Below are 26,999 nucleotides of genomic sequence, written 5' to 3'. Positions count from 1 at the left end.
CAGAGCGTTCGAAATAGCGAGAGCATTCTTTTCGACGAGTATTACGCGGTAGATACCGATACATACTCGAGACACAGTTTTTGCCCGCCGCGTCGAGCTCAGCTGATCGACCTCAGCGTCGGAGCCGAGGTGAACGCCCTAATTTGTAAATATCGCGACGCCTTGCCGAGGTTGACAATATTATGTGTACTTGTCGCCGGAGCCACCGTTGCCACTCTTCCGAATTCTATGTCCGTTACTTAATTTCCTTTGTCTCTCTCTGGAGCTGCATCGTGCGTTAGGCCATTGGCCACGCTTCGCTAACGAGCGTTCGTTGCTGACTCCTCCTTGCAATTTCGAATTCCCCACTCCTTTTTCCAAGCTCAAACTATCTCTCCCTATCATTCTCAATTCCAATTTTTTTTTATCTGAGCCTATAATGAAATTTTAATCGACGTGTATTGCAGACGTATGTCAATCGTATTTATATTCTTCCGTTGAGTCCTGGAACACGTGCAGATTATTCTAAAAACTGCAGAATTATTATAACTATACCACGATACCAAATTTTTCAGTTAATCATAATCGAAAAAGTAATCATTTCATGATTAACGTTCACCGAGTTGATCATGACCAATGATTACGTTTGCTTCGAGTACTTAAGTTGTTCATTAACCCCTTAACGCACAGTTAAAAAAAAACCGGCCGAAAAAGGCTATATTTCATTCTTGCTTATTATAATCCCATGTAAATGATAAATATCAATAAAACGATTTTTTTTCTTTGCTTTCACATTGTTATTTTCAATTCTCGATTATATTCGAGTGTGAACAATTATAGCAGCATAAAATACAACGCCGCTCGAATTATCTCGAGTGTGCACAGTTTGGCCTGTTTAGCGCGCTCGAATTAACTCGAGCGTACAAGTTAAGGGGTTAATCATGATTACTGGGTTATCTAGTAATCTGTAATCATTAATCACGAACACGATTTCGCGTCAGTTATAATCGCTAATCATTAACCAAATTACTTTTTGCCGAACTCTGGACAGTGCCACTACAAAAATCAGTCCTTTCATAGTCGAATGGAAACAGGCTTCGATTTTACACGGGCACACGTGCGTTCTGGACGAGGAAACGAGATTCTGTTACCTTTTCAGATGAAAAGGAGCTCAATTTAGAGGGACCAGACGGCTACAAATATTACTGGCACGATCTGGGAAGTGCGATTAAAAATGTTCGCGCGAGGTTCCGCTGTCCAGCGATCGAAACGACCGCGAAATGCATTGGCTATCGGATCCGAGCGGAAGGGAGACAGAGAAAGGGAGGGAGAGAGTAAGAGGACGAAGGGCACGAAGGTATTAGAGAAAAAAAGGGGAGTGAGTGTAAATGGAGGGTGTAAGAGGAAAGGGTGGAGGGAGGGAGGGCGAAGAAGGGAGACCGGCTCTTATAATGGCGCGGCAGTTATACCGGTAAGCGAGTAAATGCATCAACGTGCTGCAAGCCGAGAGGATCAGCGGAGAAAGAGAAATAGACAACTCTCCTGGCCGCGAGTAGGTATATACCGGGAAAAGAACGGGTTAAACGGGGAAGGTGGGGGAGTAGCAGGGTAGGATCGAGGAAAAGGGACAGGAGTAGTAAGGCTCCTCGGGGTGTGGGCGGATTGCACGCGTCTCTCGGTAATGGATCCCATCGATCATCCCTCCGCGGGTAGATGGTTTTCTCCTCCTTTCTGCTCTCTCGCGGATCGTCCATTAGTCAATTTCGTCGATTACCATGGCGACTTCGTCGAATCACCGGGCGACCCGAAAATAGCCGGGACTCGGCAACGAGAACGTTCGGTATGGCTCTCCGGTGCACGCTGAAAGAAATTTATTGGCGGCGTCGAGGCGTTATTATTAGACTGCGGATTTTTATGCAAAATAAGAACTGTCCAAGTCAATTGTTGGGAAACTGAAGTTGAATAAAATGGTATTTACTCTTTCAATAATCCCTTTAACCAAACTCAAAAAGAAAATTTTTGCTCTAAATGTGTTTAGGAAAACACTAATTATTAATTAAATGGTAATTGTCTAATTTTAACAAACAAATCTGTTCAAGAGTATGTGAAGCTGACGATGAAGGTGGACTAAGAATTGCACCACATTTCTGCATCTTTTGAATAGTCCCCCAGCTACTCGGACGTCCGAAGGGCGAAGGGTCAATCCCTCTTTAAGGTTATTTGAGAACGACATTCCAAAGTATTTGAGAATGCAGACAGCTATCATTCCAAGGGTCTCTTACGAGTGCAATGGGGCACAATACCAAGGGTCTTCGAATTGCAAGGCGCCACAATACCGTCAAGGGTCACGGGAGGTCGCAGGGCCACAATTAAAGGGTCCTAGGAACGCAGAGGTCTACAATGCCGAGGGTCGTAGAATCGCGGAGGGTCATGGGAGGTCGAAAAGACTCGACACTGAGGATCTTAGGAATGCGAAGGGCCGGCGATTCCGAAGGGTCCCGAGAAGGCAAAGGACCACGATGCTAAATACCTTACGAATTTAGAGGGTCTGAAACTCCGAGGGTCACGAAGTTGCAAAGCGAGCTATGCGAATCAAAAGATTTCGTCGATTTTAGACAATCGGCAGTTCTGTACTTCCTTAACCCTTTGAGGACGAATACCGAAATTTTCACGACCCTAGGATTGTAAGAGCCGCCATTTTGGATTGCAAAAATACCCCAAAAAAATGTTGTTACCCGAAAATATATTGTAAACAGTGCTTGAATTCAATTTAATTGATTGATGTTTATGCGCCCTTTACCGTGGCCACATCCCTTAATGTTTTCTATTAGGGGTACCCATAAGTAATCAATTATTTGCAAAGAATTTGTTTCGCCTTTAGTTCTGTACCGATCGTTGAACAGGAAACACGTATTCTTTTACAGTTTTCGGTAAAGCAGCCTCTGTTTAAAATATTCTAAAAAGTATAATCTTTTTTACAATCCTGTAATAAAATGGCGGCGTCATATTTTGCTTCACGAACCCTGGTATTTCTATAAGAGGGGGATTGAAAATTTGCAGGAAAGATGGCAAACTGTCCTTGATAATGATGGCGATTATATAATAAATTAAGAAATAAAAACTTGAATTTACTACAAAGTTCGTTTTAGATTTCAAAATAATCGATTACTCATGGGCCCCCCTAATATTTAACATAAGGAAAGTCCAATTACGCGCCGAACGTTACGTAAAATTAGAACCAGATCGTCATGCAATTTCCAACGTGTAACCAACGATTCTTTTGCTAAGAAGCAACGGATCTCGTGTTGTAATAAAAATTGTTTAGCGGGTGCGCTCGCATCGCAACAGAAGAGAAGATGGACGTTCCAGCGGGATCGGCTGGCAAATTTCGCGAAGCAATTAATCGAGGCGAGGGTCACGCGAGATTCCTCGGGCGAGGGCCCCGATGGTCTCGCGCGTTGCATTTTTCGAGGACTTATTGTCCGGCGGATTTATGAGCGGGTGGCTGACTCGGCGCCGAGAGGGGCCATCCGTTTCTCCATCCACGCGACCGCTTCTTGTTCCACGGAGATGAAAATGGAGTAACGCCGGGAGCGATTCTGTGATTTACCGTGAACGGAGCGCCGCGAGGGGATTCAGCACACCCATCGTAAACCGTGCGAGGGCCGGGGAGGAGAGCCATTCCTTGCGGCTGGATTCTCTGGAAACGCCACCGTGATTTGTGCGACCGGTTACCGTTTCCATTAGCATACTCCTATCGGCTCTTTCGTACATTGTTATCTTCGTTGCCGCGCCGAACCCGAACCGAAAACCCGGCATGTAAGTCCCTCCTCCATTTGTCGATGGATTACAAGATGATTCGGTCATCGACGCCGATGTCCCGGAATTAATCGTTTGTTCACCTTCTACTGTTTGGGATCCACTTCTCGTTCCTACCCGTGTCAAACGTTCCTTGTCGAGATAATGTAAACATACAATAAATATACACTTCTCAAAAAGTTATAAACAACAAAGAACCGCTGTGTGACCGTAAAATAACTTGTGTTACATATGGTTAGTGTTCAGTACGGTGTGCACTTCTGCGTAGTCCGAACATCACCTGGTCGTTTAAAATCCGAATAAATTAAAGAATTTTTAATTCCATTTGAAATGGCCATTTTGACTTCGGGCCACCCTCGAATCTGTAACACTTTGACTGCCAAACTGGAAACCTCAAAAATTCCGTAAAATCAAAGTAAGTTAAAAAATATTAAATGCGTGGCTTGCATTTTACAGATCAAATTTGGTACAATGAACACATTAGCGTAAAAATTCATATTAAAACCTGGACAAATAATTCCGTCACCCACATGTGGCAGTCAACGTCTATTAAAGGGAACGTTCGAATTGCTGGATTTACTTATGTGTCCCTTTGTAGGGGACAATCGAGTGCAAAGGGTTAATATGTTCCAGAGGTGTGTCCGATTGGATTTTTCATTGATTGTCGCTTTTCTTTCTGATTGCAGTGAGGACGCTGTGCGTAGCGGCGACGAAATGAAGCATGCAGCATGCGTGGTAGCGGTGTCACGGCTGCGCGGTCCTGCCTTCAACCCCTGGTGTCCGCCAGCCGCTACCTCGCCGTTCAAGCCCTTCCCGGTGATCCTCTTTACTTCGTCGTTGAGGTGAGTACCGTCGGGGCCACATTATTAACGTTTAGCGGGTCCGAATAATTCATGACGACAATGCATATTCAGGATGTGTATTACATATAACAGTCTCCATCTCGTTCCGTTATACATGGTAATCCCGAGTCATGTATTTTCCATGGGGTTCGGTATTATCCTTTAATGAGATACGGTAACGTTACCGTGGAGGCTTTATGGAAATTCACGAACCGGCCAGATTTCTTTGAACGCCAGGCGAAATCAACGCAGACGATTTTAACGCCGCGATTTTAATGTCCCGTCGCGTTTTAAGCTTGACACTTCGCCTAACTTTTGATTCGCATTGTCAAACGTTTTCTTACGCTACTCTGAACACATCACCCACCGGCTACAGTTCTGTCTTGAAAAATGGCACCAATGTCTATTTTGAGAATAGGAAATTTCCATCCCCTCTCCATCTTTTCAAGGAGTCCACTAAGCGCCGTTAGAGGTTGGTGGGGGAAGCAAGCGTTTGAGGGGCCCCTACCGTGTTCTTCACTGATACAGAGGGTTACTCGCATGTTTCCTCAAGGGGTATCGAACCGGGATTTATGTCAAAGGTTAAACTAAATTTGGGAAATCGATTATTATATATATATATATAATTTAATTGTTTAATGTTGCATCAACATCAAAGGTCATTAGCAACACGGTACATTTTCTTACAATATATTATACAGGAAATCAATTATTGTTATGAGCTTGAAACGTATTTAGTCTTTAGTAGTATGTATTTTGTTTGAGAATAGGAAATTTCCATCCCCTCTCCATCTTTTGAAGTTGTCCGCTCAGCGCCAATACGAGAGGGTATGTCATATTCTGTTCCAAGAAAATCCGGCCACTCAAGGGCGAAGGCAAGCCGAATAGGTATAGTAAATTCTCGATATATGTCAACAACGCGGGTCTTGCCAGCGTCGTGTATCGTTCAGGAGCCGTGTTATGTTTACACTCCTCGACGTCCCAAGTCTCTCGAGCTTCGTGGCCCCTCACGGGGTATCCCCCGCGGTAGTGGGGATAATTCAGCGACGTTTATCACCGAGGCCTTGGCGACATATACAGAGAAGTCATTGTACTTGGAAAATTGTTACTTTGCATGAAGATCCGCAGTCTACTCGTTGCTCAACCTAATCTAATTAAGAGCATAGCGTGACGGGACCCGCGCCGGAATAAGTCATCCGGCGCGGTGCATGCCCGCGAAATTCTATCGTTTATCTGGACGTGTGCATCGGTGGGGCACGCCCGGATTTTCTAATCGTGGAATGCGATTCGTTACATCCACGGCGTGGGCGTGCGAGAGCGGAATAACCGATGCGCGGAGAAACTCCGCGTACAGTATAGTCAATATATTAAGGCGTGCGAAGGTACATGCACCTGCCTTGTCCGCGGCAACGGTCGTTTACAACCCGGCGCTGCGAGAGAGCGTGCAGAACCGCCGGGGACTAGAATGGTTAATTGAACAAAAATACGCTCCCTCCTACAATGTTGCTCGGTTCCGCGCCGCTCCGCGCCGTGCGCTTCCTCCTGCAGCGGAATGCTTGCGGACTTCGTGGCTCCCCCGGAAACTGAATATGCTCCACGGGAACGCTTCGACGTCTGAACCGAGTGGATCCTACGCAGTCGCGAGGTCTACGAAACTAATAAACCCCCGTCCTCGTCTCAACTACGCAACGGAATAATGGAGGAAGGGGTGGTTATGCAGCGCCCCAGTTTTATATTTCTTCATAACTTCTGATAACCAAAACTCTCATAACTTGAACGTAAACTAATAAGTGCGGATCTTTAAAAAAAAATTGTTTACATCAATCGTAAGAATCTGGTACCAAGCAGAAATTTCTTTCCTTCTTTAACACGTTGAACGCCACGTCACCCATATGTGGGTGACGGAATTATTTGTGCAGGTTTTGAAATGAATTTTTACGTTGATATATTCATTGTACTAAACTTGATTAGGATCTGTAACATGCAAGAAAGTTGGAGGATTACTCGGTGTCATACATTTAATTTTGTGCAATTTTTATTTCATTAAATAACACTTTGATTTTATGGAATTTTTGGGGTTTCTAGTTGGGCGTTCAAAGTGTTAAACACCAAACCAGTGGTTCTTAAACTTCTCAGTGATCGGCACCCCCTTGAATCTAAAAACAAGTTTTCGCAACCCCTCGAGAAATGTGTTTCTATTTCTCTATTTAGAAAATCACATCCATTGCGAGATAATTTATTTATCGACAAATAAATTTTCCATCGAAAATTTCAAAACTTCTCTCGCATTCCTGGAAACGCTTCCTCGCACCCCGTGCCAAAAATCAATCCCAGAGATTCTCACAAAATCGGTGTAATGTAATTGATGAAACCGAAACGAGAAATTTAAAATCTATTATAGGGGATGCTGTCTTAACCCTTCTGAATTCTAAAGATCCTAATAAAATTCGGTTTATCTGGATATGTCAGAATAAAATCGAATTTCTAAACCTAGTCAAAAATCACTGTCAGTCGTATGTGACTGACTAAACCTACCACGGTCAAACGACCGGTCTGGTTAATTTCTTTGAAGAATTGTTATACTCGTATGCTATTTCTCGCCGAATGTCACGGCCATTAAGATCTTCCAACGGAGATTTAACATGAACTCTCTTTCGAAGGTGGTTTCTAATGGTCCCCGCAATGAGCTCATTAACGCGGGACACGTGTTTTTCGCAGCTGGAAGGAAGTTGCCTTATTTGCGTCGCTATCATCTTTTCCACGATACTTCCCGTGGGACGGTGAACGTAAGAGCCAGTGTCTTTTTTATCTTGCTCCGGTGCACCCTCCAGGCATGAACATTCCTCCAACCACGTCGCCGTGAAACTATGTTAACTGTGCGACCTGTCTCAAACTAAGACACTGTCTACCAGAACACGTTCGAAAAAGAATAGAACAACTCCGAACGAAATCCTCTAATTGAATAAATTTTCGCAGAATTTTCTCGAAAGACACCAATGCTATCAACTTATTATATCGGTCTTCGTTCGCACGATGGACTGAGAAGAGGCGTCCATTTTGGAAGCTGTAATTAGTAATTGTCGTTACGTTGGATGACGGTGTTGCCAGCCTAACACTGATAAGACGAGCATTTTCTTCGTCGATTATTAACCCTTAGCACTCGAATGGCGACTGTAAGGCGCCACTAAACATTCCTGTATCATTATTCAAAATATTTTTTACATTACTAAATTTGTTTGTATTTAATAAATTAGTAAACATTTCAGTACTGTACGAGTAAATTGCACCATTTTCGTATGTGTAGCATGAAAAAATATATATAGGAGGGAAATATTCCAGGTCGAAAGAAATGTTCCGTTTTAAAGATAAAATGGCTTCGAGTGCAAAGGGTTAATATCCTGAATCGGTGGAACAAATCAGAAGGAGTTTATGGTTTATTTATTGTAAAGGGTCGACAAAGAATTACAACGAATTTCGAAACTGTGTCTATTGCACGGTCTGTTTGGTGCGGCGTTTAATATTGATCGAGGAAAGCAAATTGCGGCATTATCGCGCCGAGTTGGGCTAGATCCTCATCGAAATGGCCGGGATTGGCTCGGTCGAGTGGCGATCCAACGTGGTAATGGTTTCAATGTCAAGGTTTCCGCAACCCGACGTCGATTTTGCTGGTTCGAGGCTATTGCCTCCTCGCGTCGTTAGACAAACCATCCTCGCGGAGAGCACGCGGCCGAACACGAGGCACCGCCTGGCTCTGCGTGTAGCGCACCTTCTCACACGATACCCATCTTCCTAATTATAGCCGGGCTCATTTATAACCACGAATCTGTATTCCCGGTTGCCAAGGAAATTCCTCGTTCTGCCTGCGTGGCCCCGCATGCGTTGGCCTGCTATGAAATCGCGGGCTGGATTCTAGCCTCGTTACGCCGATCAACTGAAAGTACGCGTATACACGGTGTCCTGACCGAACTGGAGCGGAGTGGCCGATCACTTTGTTCGCGAACAATTTGAAACTAATGTCCCGATATACAGTCAGTCCCACAATTGACGGTACGCGCTTTCAAATCGGAAGAACTCTTTTGGAAATTGACCGCACGAGGATCAGTTCCATAACTGACGGCACACACTTTAGATCGGAAAAACTTTTGTATAAATTGACCAAACGACTTCAGTTTTCCTGCCGAGCTAGATGGAAAAATTGCGTTTACTCTGAATTACGAAGAAAAATAATAAAAGCGGCTGCTTTTTGAACCGGGTTCAGAAATTCATTTTTACTGCAATATGTTGGAGAAAATTAATTTTATTAAGCGCTACGATAAATGGTGTTTTTCTAATTTTGGTGTGAACACGGTGGATATCGGTAACCAGCGGTATGGAATTAAAAGTAGTCATCACTAGATACCACTAGATGTCAATTCATGAATACAGAAATTAATTGAATTATAGTGTACACTGACAGCTTCATTATCAAGTAACAAAGAATTGTCGTTAACCCTTAGCACTCGAGTGGTGACTCTGAAGCGTCACTCGAAATTGTTGTGGCAATATTTCAAGGAAATTACAAAAAATATTACAAAATATTTGTTACATTACAAAATTTGTATTCAATAGATTAGTAAACATTTAAATATTATATGTGGACATCGAATCAGCTTCGTATGAATAAAATGAAAATATTCTAAGACGGAAGAAAAATTTAGTTTTAGAATGAAAATAGCACCGAGTGCAAAGGGTTGATAACGCTGATCGCTACCTAAACGGGCGGAACTTATGCGACCAAAGATCGTGCGGCAGTTAACGAAATGTCCCCTCGACTTTGTTGAATGTTTTTTTGGAGATTGTAATTTGACATTGGACGTGTTAACAAGTCGGAAGCGCGCGTTTCTGCGGCCCGTTTATGTTAAACAGTGGGCATCCTCATTAGACGCGCGTTTCCCTCGGGCGCCTCCTACGGAACAAAGGATCGACAAACGAGACCGGGACACGGGGGCTGGTTGTTGTTGCAAAACAGCCGATAAAAGATACCGAATGAAAACGTTCCATTCTCCGGAGGGCGCCGGCATTTCCCCGTACTAATTTATCCGTTACTTTCTACGCGCACGGTCTCGACCAATCGGCGGCCGATTCCTATCGACCAGTTGCATAGGCACTGATACTAATTTATTGCGCCGCGCCGGTAGCGTAATAATTACGTGGATAATTGAATCGCCGATTAGAGGAGCAGTTTCGTTCGGCTCCGGTCTCGTGTCGGACGAGAAGAAAAAGAAAACGTTTCTATGTCTATTGTTCGAGAGAGCACCGGACCCCACGGTGCCCGACTGTTAATTATATCTCGCGAGTTTATTGGAATTTATGTCGTAACGGTGGCTCCGCCGATATTTCCTTGTTCGTTAGTTCTGCGGGAAGCTGTTCGCGTTGATTGTTTCGCGGTACGACGAGGCAGCCTCGCAACTCTGTGCCATCGCACGCGATCTTTCCTTTTTGCACGCTGCTGCCGAATTGCTTTCCCACAATTCGTGCCTCCGTTTAACCGTTAAACACCAAATCTTTGTTTTTCAATTTTTGCTCCAAGTGCTTGGTATTTATATAGAAGTAACTATTTTTCATATAGGGATGGACAATTCGTCTCAATCGAGACGAGACCCACCATCGCGCCCACTGTCCCCTTCCACTAAGCGCCGGTAGAGGTTGGTGGGGGAAGCAAGCGTTTGAGGGGCCCCTACCGTGCCCTTCGGCTACAGTTCTGTCTTGAAAAATGGCACCAATGTCTATTGTGAGAATAGGAAATTTCCATCCCCTCTCCATCTTTTGAAGGAGCCCACTAAGCGCCGTTAGAGATTGGTGGGGGAAGCAGGCGTTTGAGGGGCCCCTACCGTGCCCTTCGGCTACAGTTCTGTCTTGAAAAATGGCACCAATGTCTATTGTGAGAATAGGAAATTTCCATCCCCTCTCCATCTTTTGAAGGAGCCCACTAAGCGCCGTTAGAGATTGGTGGGGGAAGCAGGCGTTTGAGGGGCCCCTACCGTGCCCTTCGGCTACAGTTCTGTCTTGAAAAATGGCACCAATGTCTATTGTGAGAATAGGAAATTTCCATCCCCTCTCCATCTTTTGAAGGAGCCCACTAAGCGCCGTGAGAGGTTGGTGGGGGAAGCAAGCGTTTGAGGGGCCCCTACCGTGCCCTTCGGCTACAGTTCTGTCTTGAAAAATGGCACCAATGTCTATTGTGAGAATAGGAAATTTCCATCCCCTCTCCGTCTTTTGAAGGAGCCCACTAAGCGCCGTTAGAGGTTGGTGGGGGAAGCAAGCGTTCCCTCGGGTGTATCGGACCGGGATTTATGTCAAAGGTTAAACCAAATTTGGGAAATTAATTATTGTTATGATCTATGGAAAAAATATTGGGGGATGGCGGAGCTTGGAATGTATTTAGTCCTTGTTATGTCCTTAGAGCATGATCTCACATGGGGATTATAGTACATAATGGATTTTTAGAGGGGTAATGTATTTTTTAAAAGTGTGGAACCTTAAAAATTTCCTTGAATTTTATACGGAAATCCACTGAAGTGACAAAGTTATGACTAGACTGCGAATTTTTATAAATAAAAATTGTCCCAGTCGATTCGCTTAGTTTTCGCTCCGTTTGAACTAGAAAATGTTGCAAATACTTTCCGATTGAGTGCAATACAAAAATGAAATGTGATATTCATGCGTAGGAACACGGGATACAAAAAGAGTACGCTTGTAATTTGGCACGATTACATTTCGGAATTGAAATTCGAGGGAACAATAATTTACACACAACGGGTCCAACAGCTAATCAGCTCGTAGGCGTACAAAATTTCCCGTGAGATCTCGACCGTGATTAATTATTCGGAGATTGTAGGCGTCTATGTGGATCCGCATTTTTTACGGGCTGACTTCAGCGAACAGGAATTCAGTAGAAACGTCACTGCTGTATCGAGGCAAATTCGCGATGCCACAAAACAATTAGCAAAAGCAGTAATCGAACAGTGCTTTACTTTCTTTATTGCGGCTTGTTAGACCAGAAACGAAATAAAACGTTCGCTATTATATTCAGAATCATATTTTCCACAGCTACAAACACTGCTAACGCATTAAATCCGCAGTCTACTTATTATCTCAATGAACGCTGCGTCAAGCAGAGAATCAGGTTCCCGTTAAACTCAATTAAAATTTTTCCCCGTTTGTTTTTTACACGATCGCTACGATTACACGGAATCAACCATTTCATTAGCATACGACACGCGTATTTGGACAATTTCGCAATTTCAAAGATCATTCTGCAGAGATACTGCGGGAGGTTATGCAAATTTGTTATTTAGTGCCTTATTCGTGTACTTGCTGGTACAAGATGTACAAATTAATACACTGGAATTGGGGCCAAGAAGAAATTCATTTGTCTCATTAATATCGAATATTTTATTGCACTGCTTTTTAGATGATCGGTTACGTCAGAGTTGCTCAACATGCCTATTAGCGGGCAAGGGCGCCCGCCGACGCCCGTGGGCACCAGAGTCGCCAGATGAGGGGAAAAAATGACTCTGTCTCTATCAGTACCGGAGTATGCGCGACAAAGACAAAATTAGAGTAGAAGGGCAAATTAGAGTGGGGGAACAAGTCTTGATCTGGCAACACTGGTGGGTACAGCTACGGGCAAGTGAGTCGGCGGAGTGGGGGTAGTCTGTAGTACAGCCATAGCTGGCCACGTAGCTGCGACAAAGTTTGTGACAAATACATGCAGACTGCAGCGGCGTGGCTTCGAATCCGCCATTCAGTGTATGCAAGAAAATCGTTGCCCGTACGGGCAGATGCTGAACAGCTCCGGTTTAGCTATAAATTACAAGAAAGTATTTAGTACAACTTTTCACTTAGGGATGAAGTATCCAGTTAATACTGTTTATTAGTTTTAATACCATTACTTCATTTTGCAATAGATATTTAGGAACCCCTTGCACCACAACGAAGATTTCGAAGACAGTCTAGTAAATATGTATAGCATTAATTTCCTTTAAACCGAAATAAAATTTCTATGTAATTGTTGACGATGTAATCATTGGTAAATATATATGCAATAACCTTTCTTCTTCTAGAAAATTGTGAACGACAAAGAAGTTGTACTCACGGTAAAATAAATTGTGGTACAAGGGTTCGAATACCGACGCGAAAGATGGATTTTTTGATTTTTGCCCATTGTCAACGCACCGTGCAGTGTGGCGACGGTCTAGGCTCGGTCGACCGATGTAAATAGTCCCCCTGCCGCGAGGAAGATCCGTTCGGACAGATATTTTTGTCAATCTTGCGAATCTATCCCGTGGCCCCGTAGCCGTCTCCGGGACATGGAATCGTGAAATGCGCGCCGATAGGATCGACCGTAAATCTGAGCCGACAGGCTGTTCCAGCGGATATTTTATGGTGGCCCGTAGAGATTTGGTGCGGACAAGATCGGCGCCGGAATGCGCCGAGCGACTCGAAATATTCGATACGAGGCGATAAATTGTTCCGCTACCTCGGCAAGCGCATTCCTCCGCGAGCATTTATGAGGGACCCTTTCCCTCCGGGGCAACGCTTAAAACGCTGCAATTGTGCGAGCGTTTCCGTCTACGGGCTACGGTATTCTCGATTAGTTTTACCTCACCGTCGCCGATGCACCGCGATGCACAGGCTCGGGCCCCCTACACCACCGCGAAATTTTCCGCTTCACTTCGCGAAACCAATTTCTTTCTCTCGAAACGTAGAAACCAGCTGATCGCACCTACAAGGTCAATCTAGTAATCAGGATGTATTGGGTCAATGCAAAAGTCCTGATACGATTTCTGGTTTATCTTTAATTTAACTTTAATTTTATCTTTAATTCCACTTTGACTATGCGTTGAACAAACAATCGAAGTTTTCAAAGCATCTAAAGCAGGAAAATTTTATCCAACTAAACTGTTTCTCAAAGTGCTTGCTCCAAGTAGCCGAGCCTACTTCGAGGTGATTTTGGTGCCAAGACCATGCTTGCAGCAGAACTTGGCCCCTATCTGCTATGAACTTGCCACCAAAACTTGTACACTAATGGTACCAGTGGTATACGAATGCAAAAAACCAAACGACTTTGCTCGTCTGACTGTAGTTATTTCGAACCGAATATTTTATTCGCTTTTTGTTCGGCAGTCCGTGCTTACTAACAATAAGCAATTTTAATTCAAACGGTCGAGCATTCTAAAGAAATTGCATACCCGTACCTAGATCACAATAGTCGCCATTGTGTTTCACAATCGAACGGTACTTACAGATCCGTCTCTCCCATTTACTTTATTACACGTTTCCGGCCATCTCGGACTCGATCATCGTAATTCTGGAATCAGGGTCAGAACTGCATTTTCTAATATGTCACGAATGGCTCTCGTCGAGAATCTCGTGGAAATGCTGTTGCGCGTCTCTTTCTTGAATTGAAACCTACAGTTGTTACATCGTGCGGTTTTCCATGTTACATTCATCTAAATAGCATTGGGACACACCGACAAATCTTGGGGTATAGTATTGTACCGAATTTTGTTGATCACGTAATATCAAGAGACGTAAACATCACGCACGGAGAAAAATTATTGACTTCTGTATGGTCGACGTTATACGATGTAATAATAATCTCTTGATGATTTAGAACGTTTTAATATTTTTCTTAGCTATCCTCAAATTTTAGAAAGCGAACAGTAATGTATAAAAACACATCGCATTTTATTACACTATCTGGCCACCTCAACCCTCCGTGTGCTACACCGGAATCATTCGTGACCCGTCGCGATAGCGATGGGGATGACCTCGAACGGCCGTTAACATGATCAGTGAAATATTGGCATAAGTCAGAGTCGCCTTGTCCCCCACTCTACCTTCCCCTTCTACGACGCTGTTCCCCCACGCTTCCGCCCGGTCACGTGACGCGTTTCGTCTCTGTCGGGCATGTGTCACAAGGTCACGTGACTAATCCGGTACTGGCAGAGAGAGGGTAACTGTATTCCCCTCGATTCGAGTCAATTCCCCTGATGTGGCGACTCTGGTGTGAGTCAGAAATTACTTCGGCATAGGCCTAGAACTCGCAGGCGTCCGAGGGTTAACGAATTTGAAAATGTTCCTTATACAGTGAATTCTCGTTACGAGTCAGTTGCGCCGTTCTGGTGACTGACTCTTAGATGAAATCTGAGGTTGTCGCCGAGCGTCGCATTTGAAATACACAGGGCACGCTGGAAACCTAAGAGTCATATCCGTCTACAAGTCATAAAGTCTGTGACTACTAAACGATAGTGACAAGAAGACCGAGAAAATGTCTTTCTCCGCGGTGGTGTGGGTAGTTCCACTGACTCCAAATTGTTATGTTGGCACTGACTCGTAAATGAGAATTCACTGTAGTCGGCACAGCGTACATAATTTTTAGCAAAGTTGAAAGTCCGACTTCAGTCCGCGTTTTCGAATCGCTGTTCGCGCCGGGCGTTCCTGGATCGTAGAAAGACTGGGTTTCAGCCCGGGCAATTTCGAAACCGAACCGATCGTCGACGGTTTCGAACGGGAGTCGCGACGTCGTGCATCGGTCCCGATTTTTCGCTGCGGGCCGGACACATGCGAGAGAGATCCCGATACACCAGCATAGCGGAACCTTCAACCGGTTCCCGTGGACCGGGATAGCTCGTGTTACATCAGGTAACTTTCTAATCGTGGAAAATAATATGGCTTTTATCGGTCGCGTCGGGCGAACTCTTTCGCCTCTCGCGACTAATGAGCAAAAGGGAGAGAAACTGGTGTGTTTGTGTGAGTGTGTGCGCGCGCGCGCGCTCGTGTGTGTGTACGAGGACGAAGACGCTCTTACCTAGCCCCGCCGCGAGATGTACCTGCATTTATCACTGGGGGCCAAGTGCCTCCGTGTTACGACGCCACGTCCCCCTACCTCCCCTCCACTTTTTCAAGGAGGAATCGAGTTGTTGAAGCAGTCGTAAAACGATCTCCTCCTCCCCCTCTCCCTCCCTCTTCCCTCGGCCCGTTCCGTAACAATATTATTTATAAGAGGCACTCAACTTCCAAAGAACCGTAGCGGTCGACGGTTATTCGGACTTCTTTATGGATTCCCGTGGCATCGCGTTATCTCGGGGATGGGATGGGATTCGGAGTTCATTAAGGGACGTCGATGCCTCCGAGGATTTATCCGTCGCACTTCAGTTTGTTGCCCCGTAATCAGGAACTATTAATTACCGAGACACGCTATCGCTCGGAAGCTTAGGATCGCTCGCGGTACGGACGTCAGACGTCCGATCTTCTTGCGGTTTTTAACGTTACGTGCTTGCAAGTAGATCATTATACCGTACTTTAAGACATTTAAAATATTATACAGTGCTAGACTGCTGATCTTTAACGCAAAATAAAAATTGTCCGTCTCAATTGTAACCGACGGCGTTAAAATGCAAGCTTGTTCCCCTTTCTAATCATTTTAATAGGTTGAAATTAATGTGACAGCGTTCTGAAATTCTTCCAATGTTTTTACCATTCCATGTTTCACCTTTTGAAATAAACGCATCAAATCTGCAGCATTTGTTTCACCTATTGGTTATTGGCACGGTCAACATCTACCGGTGATTGTTCCATATGTTTTGAAAGTTTATGACCCATGGTTGATGGAATTTTTTAATAGTTGCCTCAACAGCAACAGCTACTTTAACCCTTAGCACTCGAATGGCGACTCTAAGGCGCCACTAAAAATTGCTGTATCACTATTCAAAATATTTTTTACATTATTACATTTGTTTGTATTTAATCAATTACTGAACACTTCAGTATTGTACGAGTAAATTTCACCATTTTGATATGTATAACATTTAAAAAAATGTACAGAAGGGGAATATCCTGGGTCGTAAGAAATGTTTCGTTTTGGAGTTAAAATAGCTTCGAGCGCAAAGGGTTAACCCTGAATGACGTAATCTAATAGTTTTGTTTGGGATGATTATGTAAAAGAAGATTTCTAATCTTACATTTGGTACAGAACAATTATGGTGGATCCTATTGAAAGGCTTTCGGTACATAAAGTGGTAAGTATTTGTTAATAAATTGTCCAATAGCAATGGCAATTTCAAGCTTGTTTAGGACGTTTAAGCGACGGTCTTTGAAAATCTCATTAACACGTTAACTGCCGAGCGTGTTTTACTGGTTTAGCCTCCAGTGCCGGAGTAAAATACATCCTACATTTATATGTGTGTATTAATAGTGAAAATAGAAATGTTGACATGTTCGCATGTACACTTATTATTTTAAAGCACTAGTATTAACACAGTTATTTTAATTCTAATAGTGCGGAAATATGCACTATTATATAAGTACTTGGCTTACTAAAATGTTTAAAAAATTTCAGCTCGGTCGGATAATTTCTTCTGCGTGCACCAAAGGTCTTAATTTTCAAAATTTAGTTACTTAGTGCAAGGTTTGGCATGGATTTGGCATGGATCTGGCATGGAATTGCGCCTGCAATCTTCGCACTCAAATACCAAGCCATTTCCGCATTAGGCTCGGAATTTGTCGACAGGTTTTGGTCGGCAGATTCGTAGCAAATAGGGGCCAACTTCTGCTCCAAGCATGGTCTTGGCACCAAAATGACCGCCTTTTGCTCTCAAAATACGATTACAGACATTGATCAAAATTTGCTGAGTTTGCCAATTCGAATTCGAACTTTGAATTCGACAATTGACTGAGTTTGCTCGATTGTTCACAAGATTGGTGAAAACATCAGGATTACGGTTCTCGTTCATCCGCTTGTTACACGAGGCGAACAAGAACGACTCCGCTTTTCGTTTTACACTCGGGACTCGGAACACGCGCGATATGTCGGCAGAGCGTTCGCAATTTATGCAAATCGAGCTGACAGCGAATTCGTCGATGCTTTGTTTCGCGAATAAAGCGAGGGTCGGCGCGCGTCCATTCAGCCGAAAAAAAGAGCCCGGCGTTACAGTAGGCAGCAAGCCGAAGCGAATCGCAATTTGAATATCCGTGGGTGTTCACCGAGATTCTTATTTTCCTCTCTCCTCCGCACACCCGTTATCTTTTCTTTCTCTTCCACGTTGCGGTATGCCTGATACCATCCGATCTGTAATTCGGACACGGAAGGAACAATGGCGAGCTTATCCATAATTAGACTGTGCTTACAAGACAAAATTCAAGGGGTGCTACTTCGGTACAATATACAGCAAAGTCTTGATCTAAGCCGAACGGTCCTACACGATCTTAGTCGCTTACCTCGCGAGTGGCCATGAAGCGAAGTGTAAACATGTCACCGTAGTCCGTGTTTACACGCGCTGTCCTTTTCTACGTTCGGCGCGGTCACAACAAAAATAGTAGCCCTACACGATCTAGGTCACAGCACGGACCCGTGAATTGGACTTAGATCACAAGACTTTACTGTAAAACGAAAAGCAACGAAAACTAAAACGGTTTCAGACCAAGGCGTGGACTTCAATTGTCAATAACTAGAAGACAAAGCGAAAATTTTCTTTCCATGTTCGTTAAAGCTTCAAAAGGTGTCTTTTAACACTTTTCATAGAAATAGCGTGAAGAGTTGCTCGCTGCTTCCGCGAGTTAAATGTTAAATTGCTTCGAACAGTACCGGTATCGGTTCGAAGACAAAAAGTGGGTTTGAAAAACACTGGGATTATTTAAACGTAAATAATTGATCGGCATGAATAATGGAGTCCAACGTGCGTTAGAATCGTTGCACGTGCCGCGGTGCTTCGTTCGCGTCGAGCAAATGAAAACTCCAGCAGCAACAGCAGTAGCTACCGTGCACATAAGGAAGACTTCCCAACATCAGGCGTGAAATGGAACCGGTGGATGCAGTTTTGCCGCATTCGATCGCGAAGTTTGCATACGATGTGCTACATGTGTCAACACAGAAACATTACTCAAACTCTACATCCTGCATACTGTATCAATTTAATGGTATTCCGAGGTGCACAGTGCTAATCATGACGACACGATAAGGAAGAAAACATATATCGGAGCTTTTTACTCGATCAGAAACTCGTACATTTCTTTGGAGTGTCATCGAGTTCGTGCATATGCATAATTGCATACTTCGCACTTCCTGCTGCGACTATCGACAAAATTTGAGAATTTTTCTGAAGTTGAATTCAGAGACAAATTCATTTGGAACTTTGCGACTATGTTCTCTAACATTTGGAAACTAGAAAAGTATTTTCCGTGCTACTTCGACAAAAAGCATATAAAATACAAATTTATTTATGTCAATACAAACTAATTGTTCGTTATTCATAACAAGTGATTCTCTCCATTTAATCGAATAATTTATCATTAATAGAAAACTATGAAAGAATGCAGGAAAAAGGAACTCGTTTTTTGCGGCGGCAAAAACAGAGAGTTTCCTCGATTCTCGGAGGAATAATGGAAATCTTGAACGGTGGAATTCTCGGCATGGAAAACGAGAATACGATCGGCAAGAAACGCGCGGCCGAGGGGAAAAAAGGCTCGTCTTGCGTGATCGGTAATTAAGCGATCAGCGTGTGGTATAAATTTGTTCGGCTGCATAACAACAATAAGAACCTCATCCGCGGTGTCTCCTGTCGAGCGTAGCTGAAGCGTTCCGGTGGCAGAGGGGGCACGGAATGTTTCATTAACAGCGAGTCGACGCTTCGAGGGAGAGAGAAAAAAAAAGAAAAGAAAGAAAGAAAGAAGGAAGGAAACCGCGGCAAGAAATGAAATCGTGTGTATTGCTCTCTCGCTACATAGTTAAGACTGCGTTCTTACGGGAACGACTTTAATGCGGGTCATTTCAGAAGCCTTGAGACACGCTGCTCATCGAGCCGGATAATTGCCCGATATCGAACCGGACGCGTGTTTTTCTCTCGTCGAGAAAAATTAAGTGATTTGAAAGAACTGTTTGTATCGGACCTGTTCGGCTTCGAACGACGTCGGTATGTGTACACTGGACGATTGAGAAATCACGAATGCGAATTTACACCGGCCGGGTCGATTCAAGCCGAAACGGCGCTTCGACTTCAATGGGCGCCTTACGCAATCACTTCTGCAAATGTTTCTCACGATATACGATTCGGAACTTCTTTCATCTGTGCCGATAATGAAAATTGAAAATGTGCCGCGCGACGGGCACTACATGCCAACATGGCGGCGTCCTGCCAAAATCGCTGAAACTAGTAATCTCCTAGGATTGAAACTTAGACCTTCAGCATTTTCTCGCCAAAATCTACAGGATCGCATAAAAAAAAGGTAAAAATATCTGGTTTCCTGAGGAAAAGTTAAGACCCAGTTAATTGCTAGTCGATAGTCTGCAAGAGCTCCGCGATGCAACAGATGCATTGTTATTCTCTTCGCGCCAGAAACAACGTTTAACCTATAAAGGATAAATAAACACTGTTGTCGACACTGCAAGTCAAAATATTCCTCCGGTCTTTGAAGGAAACGCGGAGTTACTCCGACGAGGATAGTCGCCAAAGAAATCGCGGGACGAGGAGCGAATATGGAAATCTTTATTTTCAATTTCTTTTTTATTCGGAGCGAAAACATCGCATGAATCAACAGATACAACACTCTTAAGGATTCGTTGATCGACGTATGACACTGCTATTGCTAAGTTCGCGAGCTACCACGGTCGTAACGAGCCTGGTATGTGGTACGCTTTCACCGTTTGCAATATTCATCCATCCACGCATTGTTATTACATGCGTGCACGTTGCAGAATGCCAGCGTTACCACACGCTGTGACCTGGGCTCTAGCGTTTCGACGAAATTCGTTCGCTGGTCTTAAACCCTTAAACGCTCATTGTTTTTCACAAAGACAATTGCTGTTACCGTCCATGAGGAATTGTTCAACAACTTTATTTCTTTGGGTATATACCATTAAAAAATGGCTAAAAATTTCGATAGACACAGGCCTTTCGAGCTTCACAGCTCCTCACGGTAGTGGGGATAGTTTCGGGACAATTACAGGATAGATACAGTGAATTCTCGTTACGAGTCAGTTGCGCCGTTCTGGTGACTGACTCTTAGACGAAATCTGAGGTTGTCGCCGAGCGTCGCATTTGAAATACACAGGGCACGCTGGAAACCTAAGAGTCATATCCGTCTACAAGTCATAAGAGCCTATGACTACTAAGCGATAGTGACAGGAAGACTGAGAAAATGTCTTTCTCCGATACAATGTTGCACGTAGCTCGAGAGGCGGCTCCCGAGCTTCGGTCCTTCACCATGATGGCGTGGGTAGTTCCAATGACTCCAAATTGTAAGGTTGGCACTGACTCGTAATGAGAATTCACTGTATTTGGGACACTTATCGAATAGAGACTGTATCTCGCAAACGAATGGTGATCTTGATAACATATTTGAGGGTGATTGAAATCGGTGCGAGAATAATTACCTTGTTTATTGGTTTTGTTCGTTAGTTACCTTCTCGATAGACCACTGGGATCACTTTTGTGAAAATTTTAAATGCCAAAATGGAAGTTGATTTTTGCCCATTGGCAACTATGGAGCAAACAAACACGAGGGAGATGGAGTTTTTGTCTAGATCGAGTCCTGTGCCGTAGAAAATGGCACCGCCTCGGACCATTCAGCTCTACCGAGGCGCAGATGCGTTCCGAGCGAGACCGCAAAGCGTGACGGCGGTCGAGTGTAACAGGTCCGACTGTCGAACACACAGAGAGACATTCGCTGTCGTTGCACCATTCATACCCCGGTTCGGGGAGGGTAACACGAGACAGAAATTCACGTGGCGTGTATCCACGGGCAGCTCTTCGAGCTTGCGGTAACCCACATTCTAGAGAAACCGGAATCCCCTCGACTTTTTGACAGACGTTTACGCAGGTATTTCGAACGTCGATCCTCCGGCTGACGCCTTTGCGGGTGACCATCTGCCAGAACGAGATTATAAACTGTCCGGGTGTTAATATCGCCGGAATTTATGCGACGTATCGGCCGACCATGGGGAAAAGAACAGGGGATTGTCGACGATTTGGTGTGACATTAATGTGGAAGACTTTATCATCGGGATTACCGGGATCGGTACGCCAACGCCTCGAGTTTATTCCTCCGAAGTGTCGTTCCTCTCTAGAGCCATGTAGCCGCGATAAAAATGCGCATGATTTGTGCGCGGTGCTCAAATTTTTATAGGCGGAATTTTAACGAACTTTATCTTTTCCGAGGAAAATCCGCCCGAAGCGAATTTGATTTGTTTCCTGGCGTTGAATGTTCTTCGATATATTTTACTGCAGACGAGCGTTTATTATTGTACTTGGCATCTTTAAATGTCGATCACGTATCTTTGGAATACATTCGTAATTGCGTCGGGATCTATGAAACATTATTTCGTTGGTGCAAGCAATTCTTAATTAATTGTCGTTTTATTCTTTCAGGCGAAGTCGAGAGTAAAGGAAGTGTATGCGCAAACATGCATGCTTCTTGGCCAGCAGGGCATGCGAGACTGCGAACTCTTCGGCCTGGCAATACTTTCCGGTGAGTGAATTTGCTTCCTACTCGAAATTAATATCACATCAAATAGCCGCTGACTATGGTGACATTTGTCGACCTTAAATTAAAAGTCGCCGTTTCGATTGGGTCTACCGAAGGAAATTCCTGCAGTTCAAATAGTTGTAACATTGTAAACAATTAATTGTTTCACCAACGGTTTCGACAAGGACTAACTTTATTGTCAACTCTAAAATGGAATGTGTATATATTTATATGTGGTAGCACAAAAGACGTTTTGCAGAAGTGGCTTGGGGAAAATGGCTGCCAGGTCGTTCCGGTTTAAGATATTCAGCTCAATTTTGCAGTAAAATACTACTTACGTATTCAATAAGACGTATATATTTTAAACAAACGAATTTTATGTGTGCGAACAAAAATTGTTGAGTTTCTCTTATTCGTTTAAAGGTAACTCCTTATTTAGTAATCCCCAATCTCGCTATTTCTATATGCGACGCCAACGAGGAACCAAATGCACGAGTGGTGGGGAGAGTGCGAAAGTTATGGAGTGTATTAACTAAGAAACATTGTTTCATAATCTCCCCGTACAATATTCATATACAGCCAAACCTGTTTTTGTGCGGTAGATAGGGACCGCATAAAAGAAACCGCACGAAAAAGAATATTCAGAAACTTCATAAATAGCTATAACAAATAATTGCTTACAACATATTAAAGAAAATTCTTTTACGCGGTGGAGAGAGACCGCATAAAAAGGTCTCACTTAGAAAATATGTATGTCAAAGATTTACGAAAAAAAGATTTGCGAGGAAGTCACTTGAAGATATTAGAGTTGATTTATTTTTTGTTACCATGAAGTCAGCGATTAGTTTTTGCGACGACGGTCGTTTGATCAGCTGCTTGTAAACGTCACGATAGCCAGATATACACGATCGAAGCTCTTTTTGGAATTACAAACTCCTTTCGGAATTGTTATCTATTCTAAGAAAATGCTTTTCCAATTTGTTGCAAAGCTGGATCCCTGCAGGGGATCCCCGTTACAAGGGTGTTATACTGCCAACACTATTGGCATTCATATACCGCATAAAAGGACCGCACAAAAACAGTTTCACAGTACGATAAGGTAGAGTGACTACATTACCGTCAAAAAATGGTTTCACGTGCTTCAAGTTTTCGTCCTTAAATAAGAATATTTTGTCGCTGGTAAAGGGCTCATTCGAAAGAGGAAGGTTCAATCTAGTGCGCGCTGGTCAGGAGCTGCCGAGATTATGCAGATATTTGGTAATATAAGCGTTCGAAGTAGGCCAAAAATTGACGATGTGCATGCCGTGGAATGCAAGCATTTGTATGCCATTGGATGAGAGTTTTCTGGATGACGTCGAGACCAGCGCGCACTAGAAAATATCTCCAGCTACAAATTGAGTTATAATTTGTCTTGATTCTGTTGCGAAATAAAGGCGAAAACTTGAAGCACGTTTCTGGCGTCGGAATTCATAATATCGATAATACAAAGCAAAAAATGTGACAAGTTTAGTCACAGACTTAAGACCCGTCGGATCAAGACCAAGATGGATCTTAAGTCTGTGAATGGAAATTATTAATTAAAAAGTCACGTGACTGCCCCGGGCACTTAATAATATTCGGAACCCTCCCCGTAGCGGGGTACGTTCCTCTAAATATGGACGCCAGGCGCCGGGGCCCCGAACTCGAGCGCTTATCGATGGGCCCGGCGCGTTTACCCTTCGCGGAACCACGATGTCTCCTTTTTCCGTCGATCCACCGTTTAACGGACGAAATACGGTCGGACGGGCCCGGTGAACATCGTGAATGACTTGCGGGGTAGCGTATCCGCCTCGAATTACGGCGCGCCACATTTTAACCTCCTCCGGAGTAGATCAGGTTACCGATGCTCACGCGAGTCATTAGGTGTTGCGTTTCGCGAGTGCGCGAGTCCTCGACACGATCGCGACGTCGAGTTGCCCGTCCGATTTCGTGACGGGACCGTCGTTAGCCGGCCGATTGACAGACCCGACTTTTGGACCCGACTCCGGGCCCGATCCAGTCAAGGCTATTTATCTTTCGAGAGGAACGCGAGTGACGCAATCAAGTCGCGCTGAAATCCGATTCGTTTAATTCACACGAGAACACCTTGCGGTCTGACATTAACACTAGGAATTGCCACACGCGGGTTAAAACGACCGGTTTCAGGTCGTTTCTCGTTTTGCTATCCTCGGAACAGCAAATGCTCCCTTCATTCAAGGATCGAGGATCTCACGGAAAAACAGTATCGGTATTAGCAAATCATTTTTGGAAATCTAAAGCCCATAATTATTCGATGAAGAAGTTTCCACCCTTGCACTATAATTTAGTTCTCATTCCAGAACGAATAAATTGATATTCTGGACTACTATATATTGATATCGTCGATCTTAAGCAGAGCAATACCGGTTACTGGTCGCCATGGTTATTAGGTTCTTGAACAGCAACAGAAACTTTGATACCGTAATTTAATCATTTCGTTTGGGATTATCGTGTTAACGATTTTTAAGCTTCCATTTGGCACCACACAATTATCGAATTCTCTCGAAATTGTATGCGATCTCGGTGGAAACATTCCCCAAGGTTTCCCATACCTCCATACAACAGAGGGGGGTGGGTTTCTTGATCCTCCATTTTTCCGTCGAGCCGCCCGTGTAAATTCTTCAAAGATTTTTCAGTTCCGAGGTCATCCCAGATGTCCGGTGTACCCTATCGTACGAGAAATTAGCCAAGTACAAGGTGAACAGCGAGAAACGAGATACCTTCATACACGCCTCTTTGTTGAAATGCAAGATTAAAGCCGACGCGGAAAATACGATGATATTAACGAATATTTTATTGGACACATTCACATCAAGATATTTCAAAGGCCAACATTGCCTTCGCCATGCCTTTTTAAATGACAGGACGCGTTTTTATTGTCGCGGTGTCGCAGCGAATGTCAAGACGGATCGACTGGCATTCTCTTTTTCACAAAAAATTTATGGAAATAAACGATACACCGTAGTTTCGCAATAGATGAAATCTCAGGCTTCGAGAAAGCAAGAAAAAAAGAAGAAACAACAAGCGTCGCTGCTTCTGTTGAATCCAGATCGATTTCAATGTCGCGCCGGTCGTTGGAGCGATCTTCGCAGCAGAGAGAATTTTCACCTACAATCTAGCAGGCTTGATCGTGTTGTCTTATAACAATAACGAGATTAAATTTATTTGAATTTTGTGCGGGTGTTTATTTAATCATAAACCACGAAAGCATCTTTATAATTTCAGTAATTGTAAAATAAAAAATCTGGAACCAATCATTTTGTTAACCCTTAACACACGAATGGCAACTGTAAGTCACCACTAAAACTTGCTGTATCATTATTCAAAATATTTCTTACATTATTAAATTCGTTTGCATTTGATGAATTACTAAACATTTCATTATTGTACGAGTAAATTGCACCACTTTCGTATGTATAACATGAAAAGCTATATAGAAGGAAAGTAATCCTTATAAAATATATCAAAGGGGGAAGAACTGTTTCGTTTTGGAGTTAAAATAGCTTCGAGTGCAAAGGGTTAATACCTTACGTACCGGAAGCCTCCTAACAGTCTATTTGAGGCTCACTGATTTTCATTTAAATAATAATCTCAGACGAAGTTGTTACATTATATCGGTTCTAAGAACCTGTTGGATCATAAATGAAATCGCTGTTGCTCTCGGACAATCTACTGAAAAATTCTCAACTTTGACTGTATGTTCTAAAAAAAAAAAAAAAAAGAAATTATCATAAAATTGCCAGTGAAGTGTTAACAGCGCCGATATCGAGTTTTTCAAATATCTGTCGACGAGTATCTCCCCTAAAAAGAAGTTTCGTGCGAAGGGAAACGATCAGGGCGACTCGCGGTGCGCGCGTTCAAGACGGAACACCGGAAACGATAAGAATACTTTCACTTTGCGTCGTCTATTCCGCGAGCGGATCCGAAAATTCGCAAAAGAGAAAGTGTCCTAGACGCGTTAGACTGTTCGAAGGCCGAGGAGCGTGTCTAAACATTTGGAGCCCGCGGGACCCGAGGAGTCCAGAAACTCTTGACTAATCTTGAAATCTTTCTGCATATCGCGGCCTTCTTTATCTCTTTCTCTCTCTCCCCCCCCCTCTCTCTCTCTCTCTCTCTCTGGTCCGTTGCTTCCGAGCCGTCCTCGTCCCCTCCCCGCGGCGAATACCCGCCACCGCTACCCTCGCTCTACTCTCTGCCTCTTCCCACCAGTCATGACAAGCCGGTCCGACTGGTACCCCCACTCGGAGGGACCCTTCTCGGGCCTCGCTGGGCCCTGCGGAACCCCTCCCTCCTACATTCCAGCGGGGCCCCATCACGACGAGGCTGAGCTGGCGGGTTTTGAGGCGCGCGAGCCATGCCACGACAGGAAAAAAATGCATCTGAAAAGCCAAAACAAGGAGAAAAAGATCGCTCACACCCCTGCATGGATGCGTGCGTCGGTTGGCCGGGTCTGGTGTGTGTGAGCGCGCTCGTGTCCGTGTACGTGTTCCTCGAGTACGCAAACCGTGCCCCGTAGGCACTAGGACCTCATCTGGCACTCTTCGCGTTCCTCTCGTTTGTTTTCTATTTGCGCGCGAGCGAGTGAGCGAGCGAGCGAGCGAGCGCGTTGCGGTTTTCTGCATCTGTTTTCCCTCTAGAACCTTCTGGCTCCCTTTTCTTTTTCGGACGGTAGTTTTTCGTCACTACCGATAGTATCCATCCATGGCGCTCCTCTGTCTCTCCCTTCCTCTTTCTCGCGTCGTTTCTCCTTCATCTTCTTGGCGACGTTATTGTTGCTACCGTCCTCGCTTCTTTTTC

General features: G+C 44.1%; 2 protein-coding genes across 4 annotated transcripts in view; one reads left to right on the top strand and one right to left on the bottom strand.

Moving 5' to 3' along the window:
- The window catches only part of LOC143355583 (protein expanded), a 143,813-nt gene that overhangs the window by 77,882 nt on the left and 38,932 nt on the right, over positions 1–26,999 (top strand). For both annotated transcript variants that reach the window (XM_076790532.1, XM_076790531.1), the window contains exons 3-4: positions 4,485–4,640; positions 22,049–22,148. In XM_076790532.1, the coding sequence (XP_076646647.1) occupies positions 4,527–4,640; positions 22,049–22,148 (214 nt within the window). In that variant the 5' untranslated portion in view covers positions 4,485–4,526. The remainder of the gene's footprint in view (positions 1–4,484; positions 4,641–22,048; positions 22,149–26,999) is intronic.
- LOC143355592 (putative sodium-dependent multivitamin transporter) overlaps positions 1–26,999 on the bottom strand; it is a 66,125-nt gene that overhangs the window by 20,458 nt on the left and 18,668 nt on the right. The window lies entirely within an intron of this gene.

This window comes from Halictus rubicundus, chromosome 7, assembly GCF_050948215.1.
Source record: "Halictus rubicundus isolate RS-2024b chromosome 7, iyHalRubi1_principal, whole genome shotgun sequence".
Lineage (NCBI taxonomy): Eukaryota > Metazoa > Arthropoda > Insecta > Hymenoptera > Halictidae > Halictus > Halictus rubicundus.
This window is presented reverse-complemented; position numbering and strand designations above follow the sequence as displayed.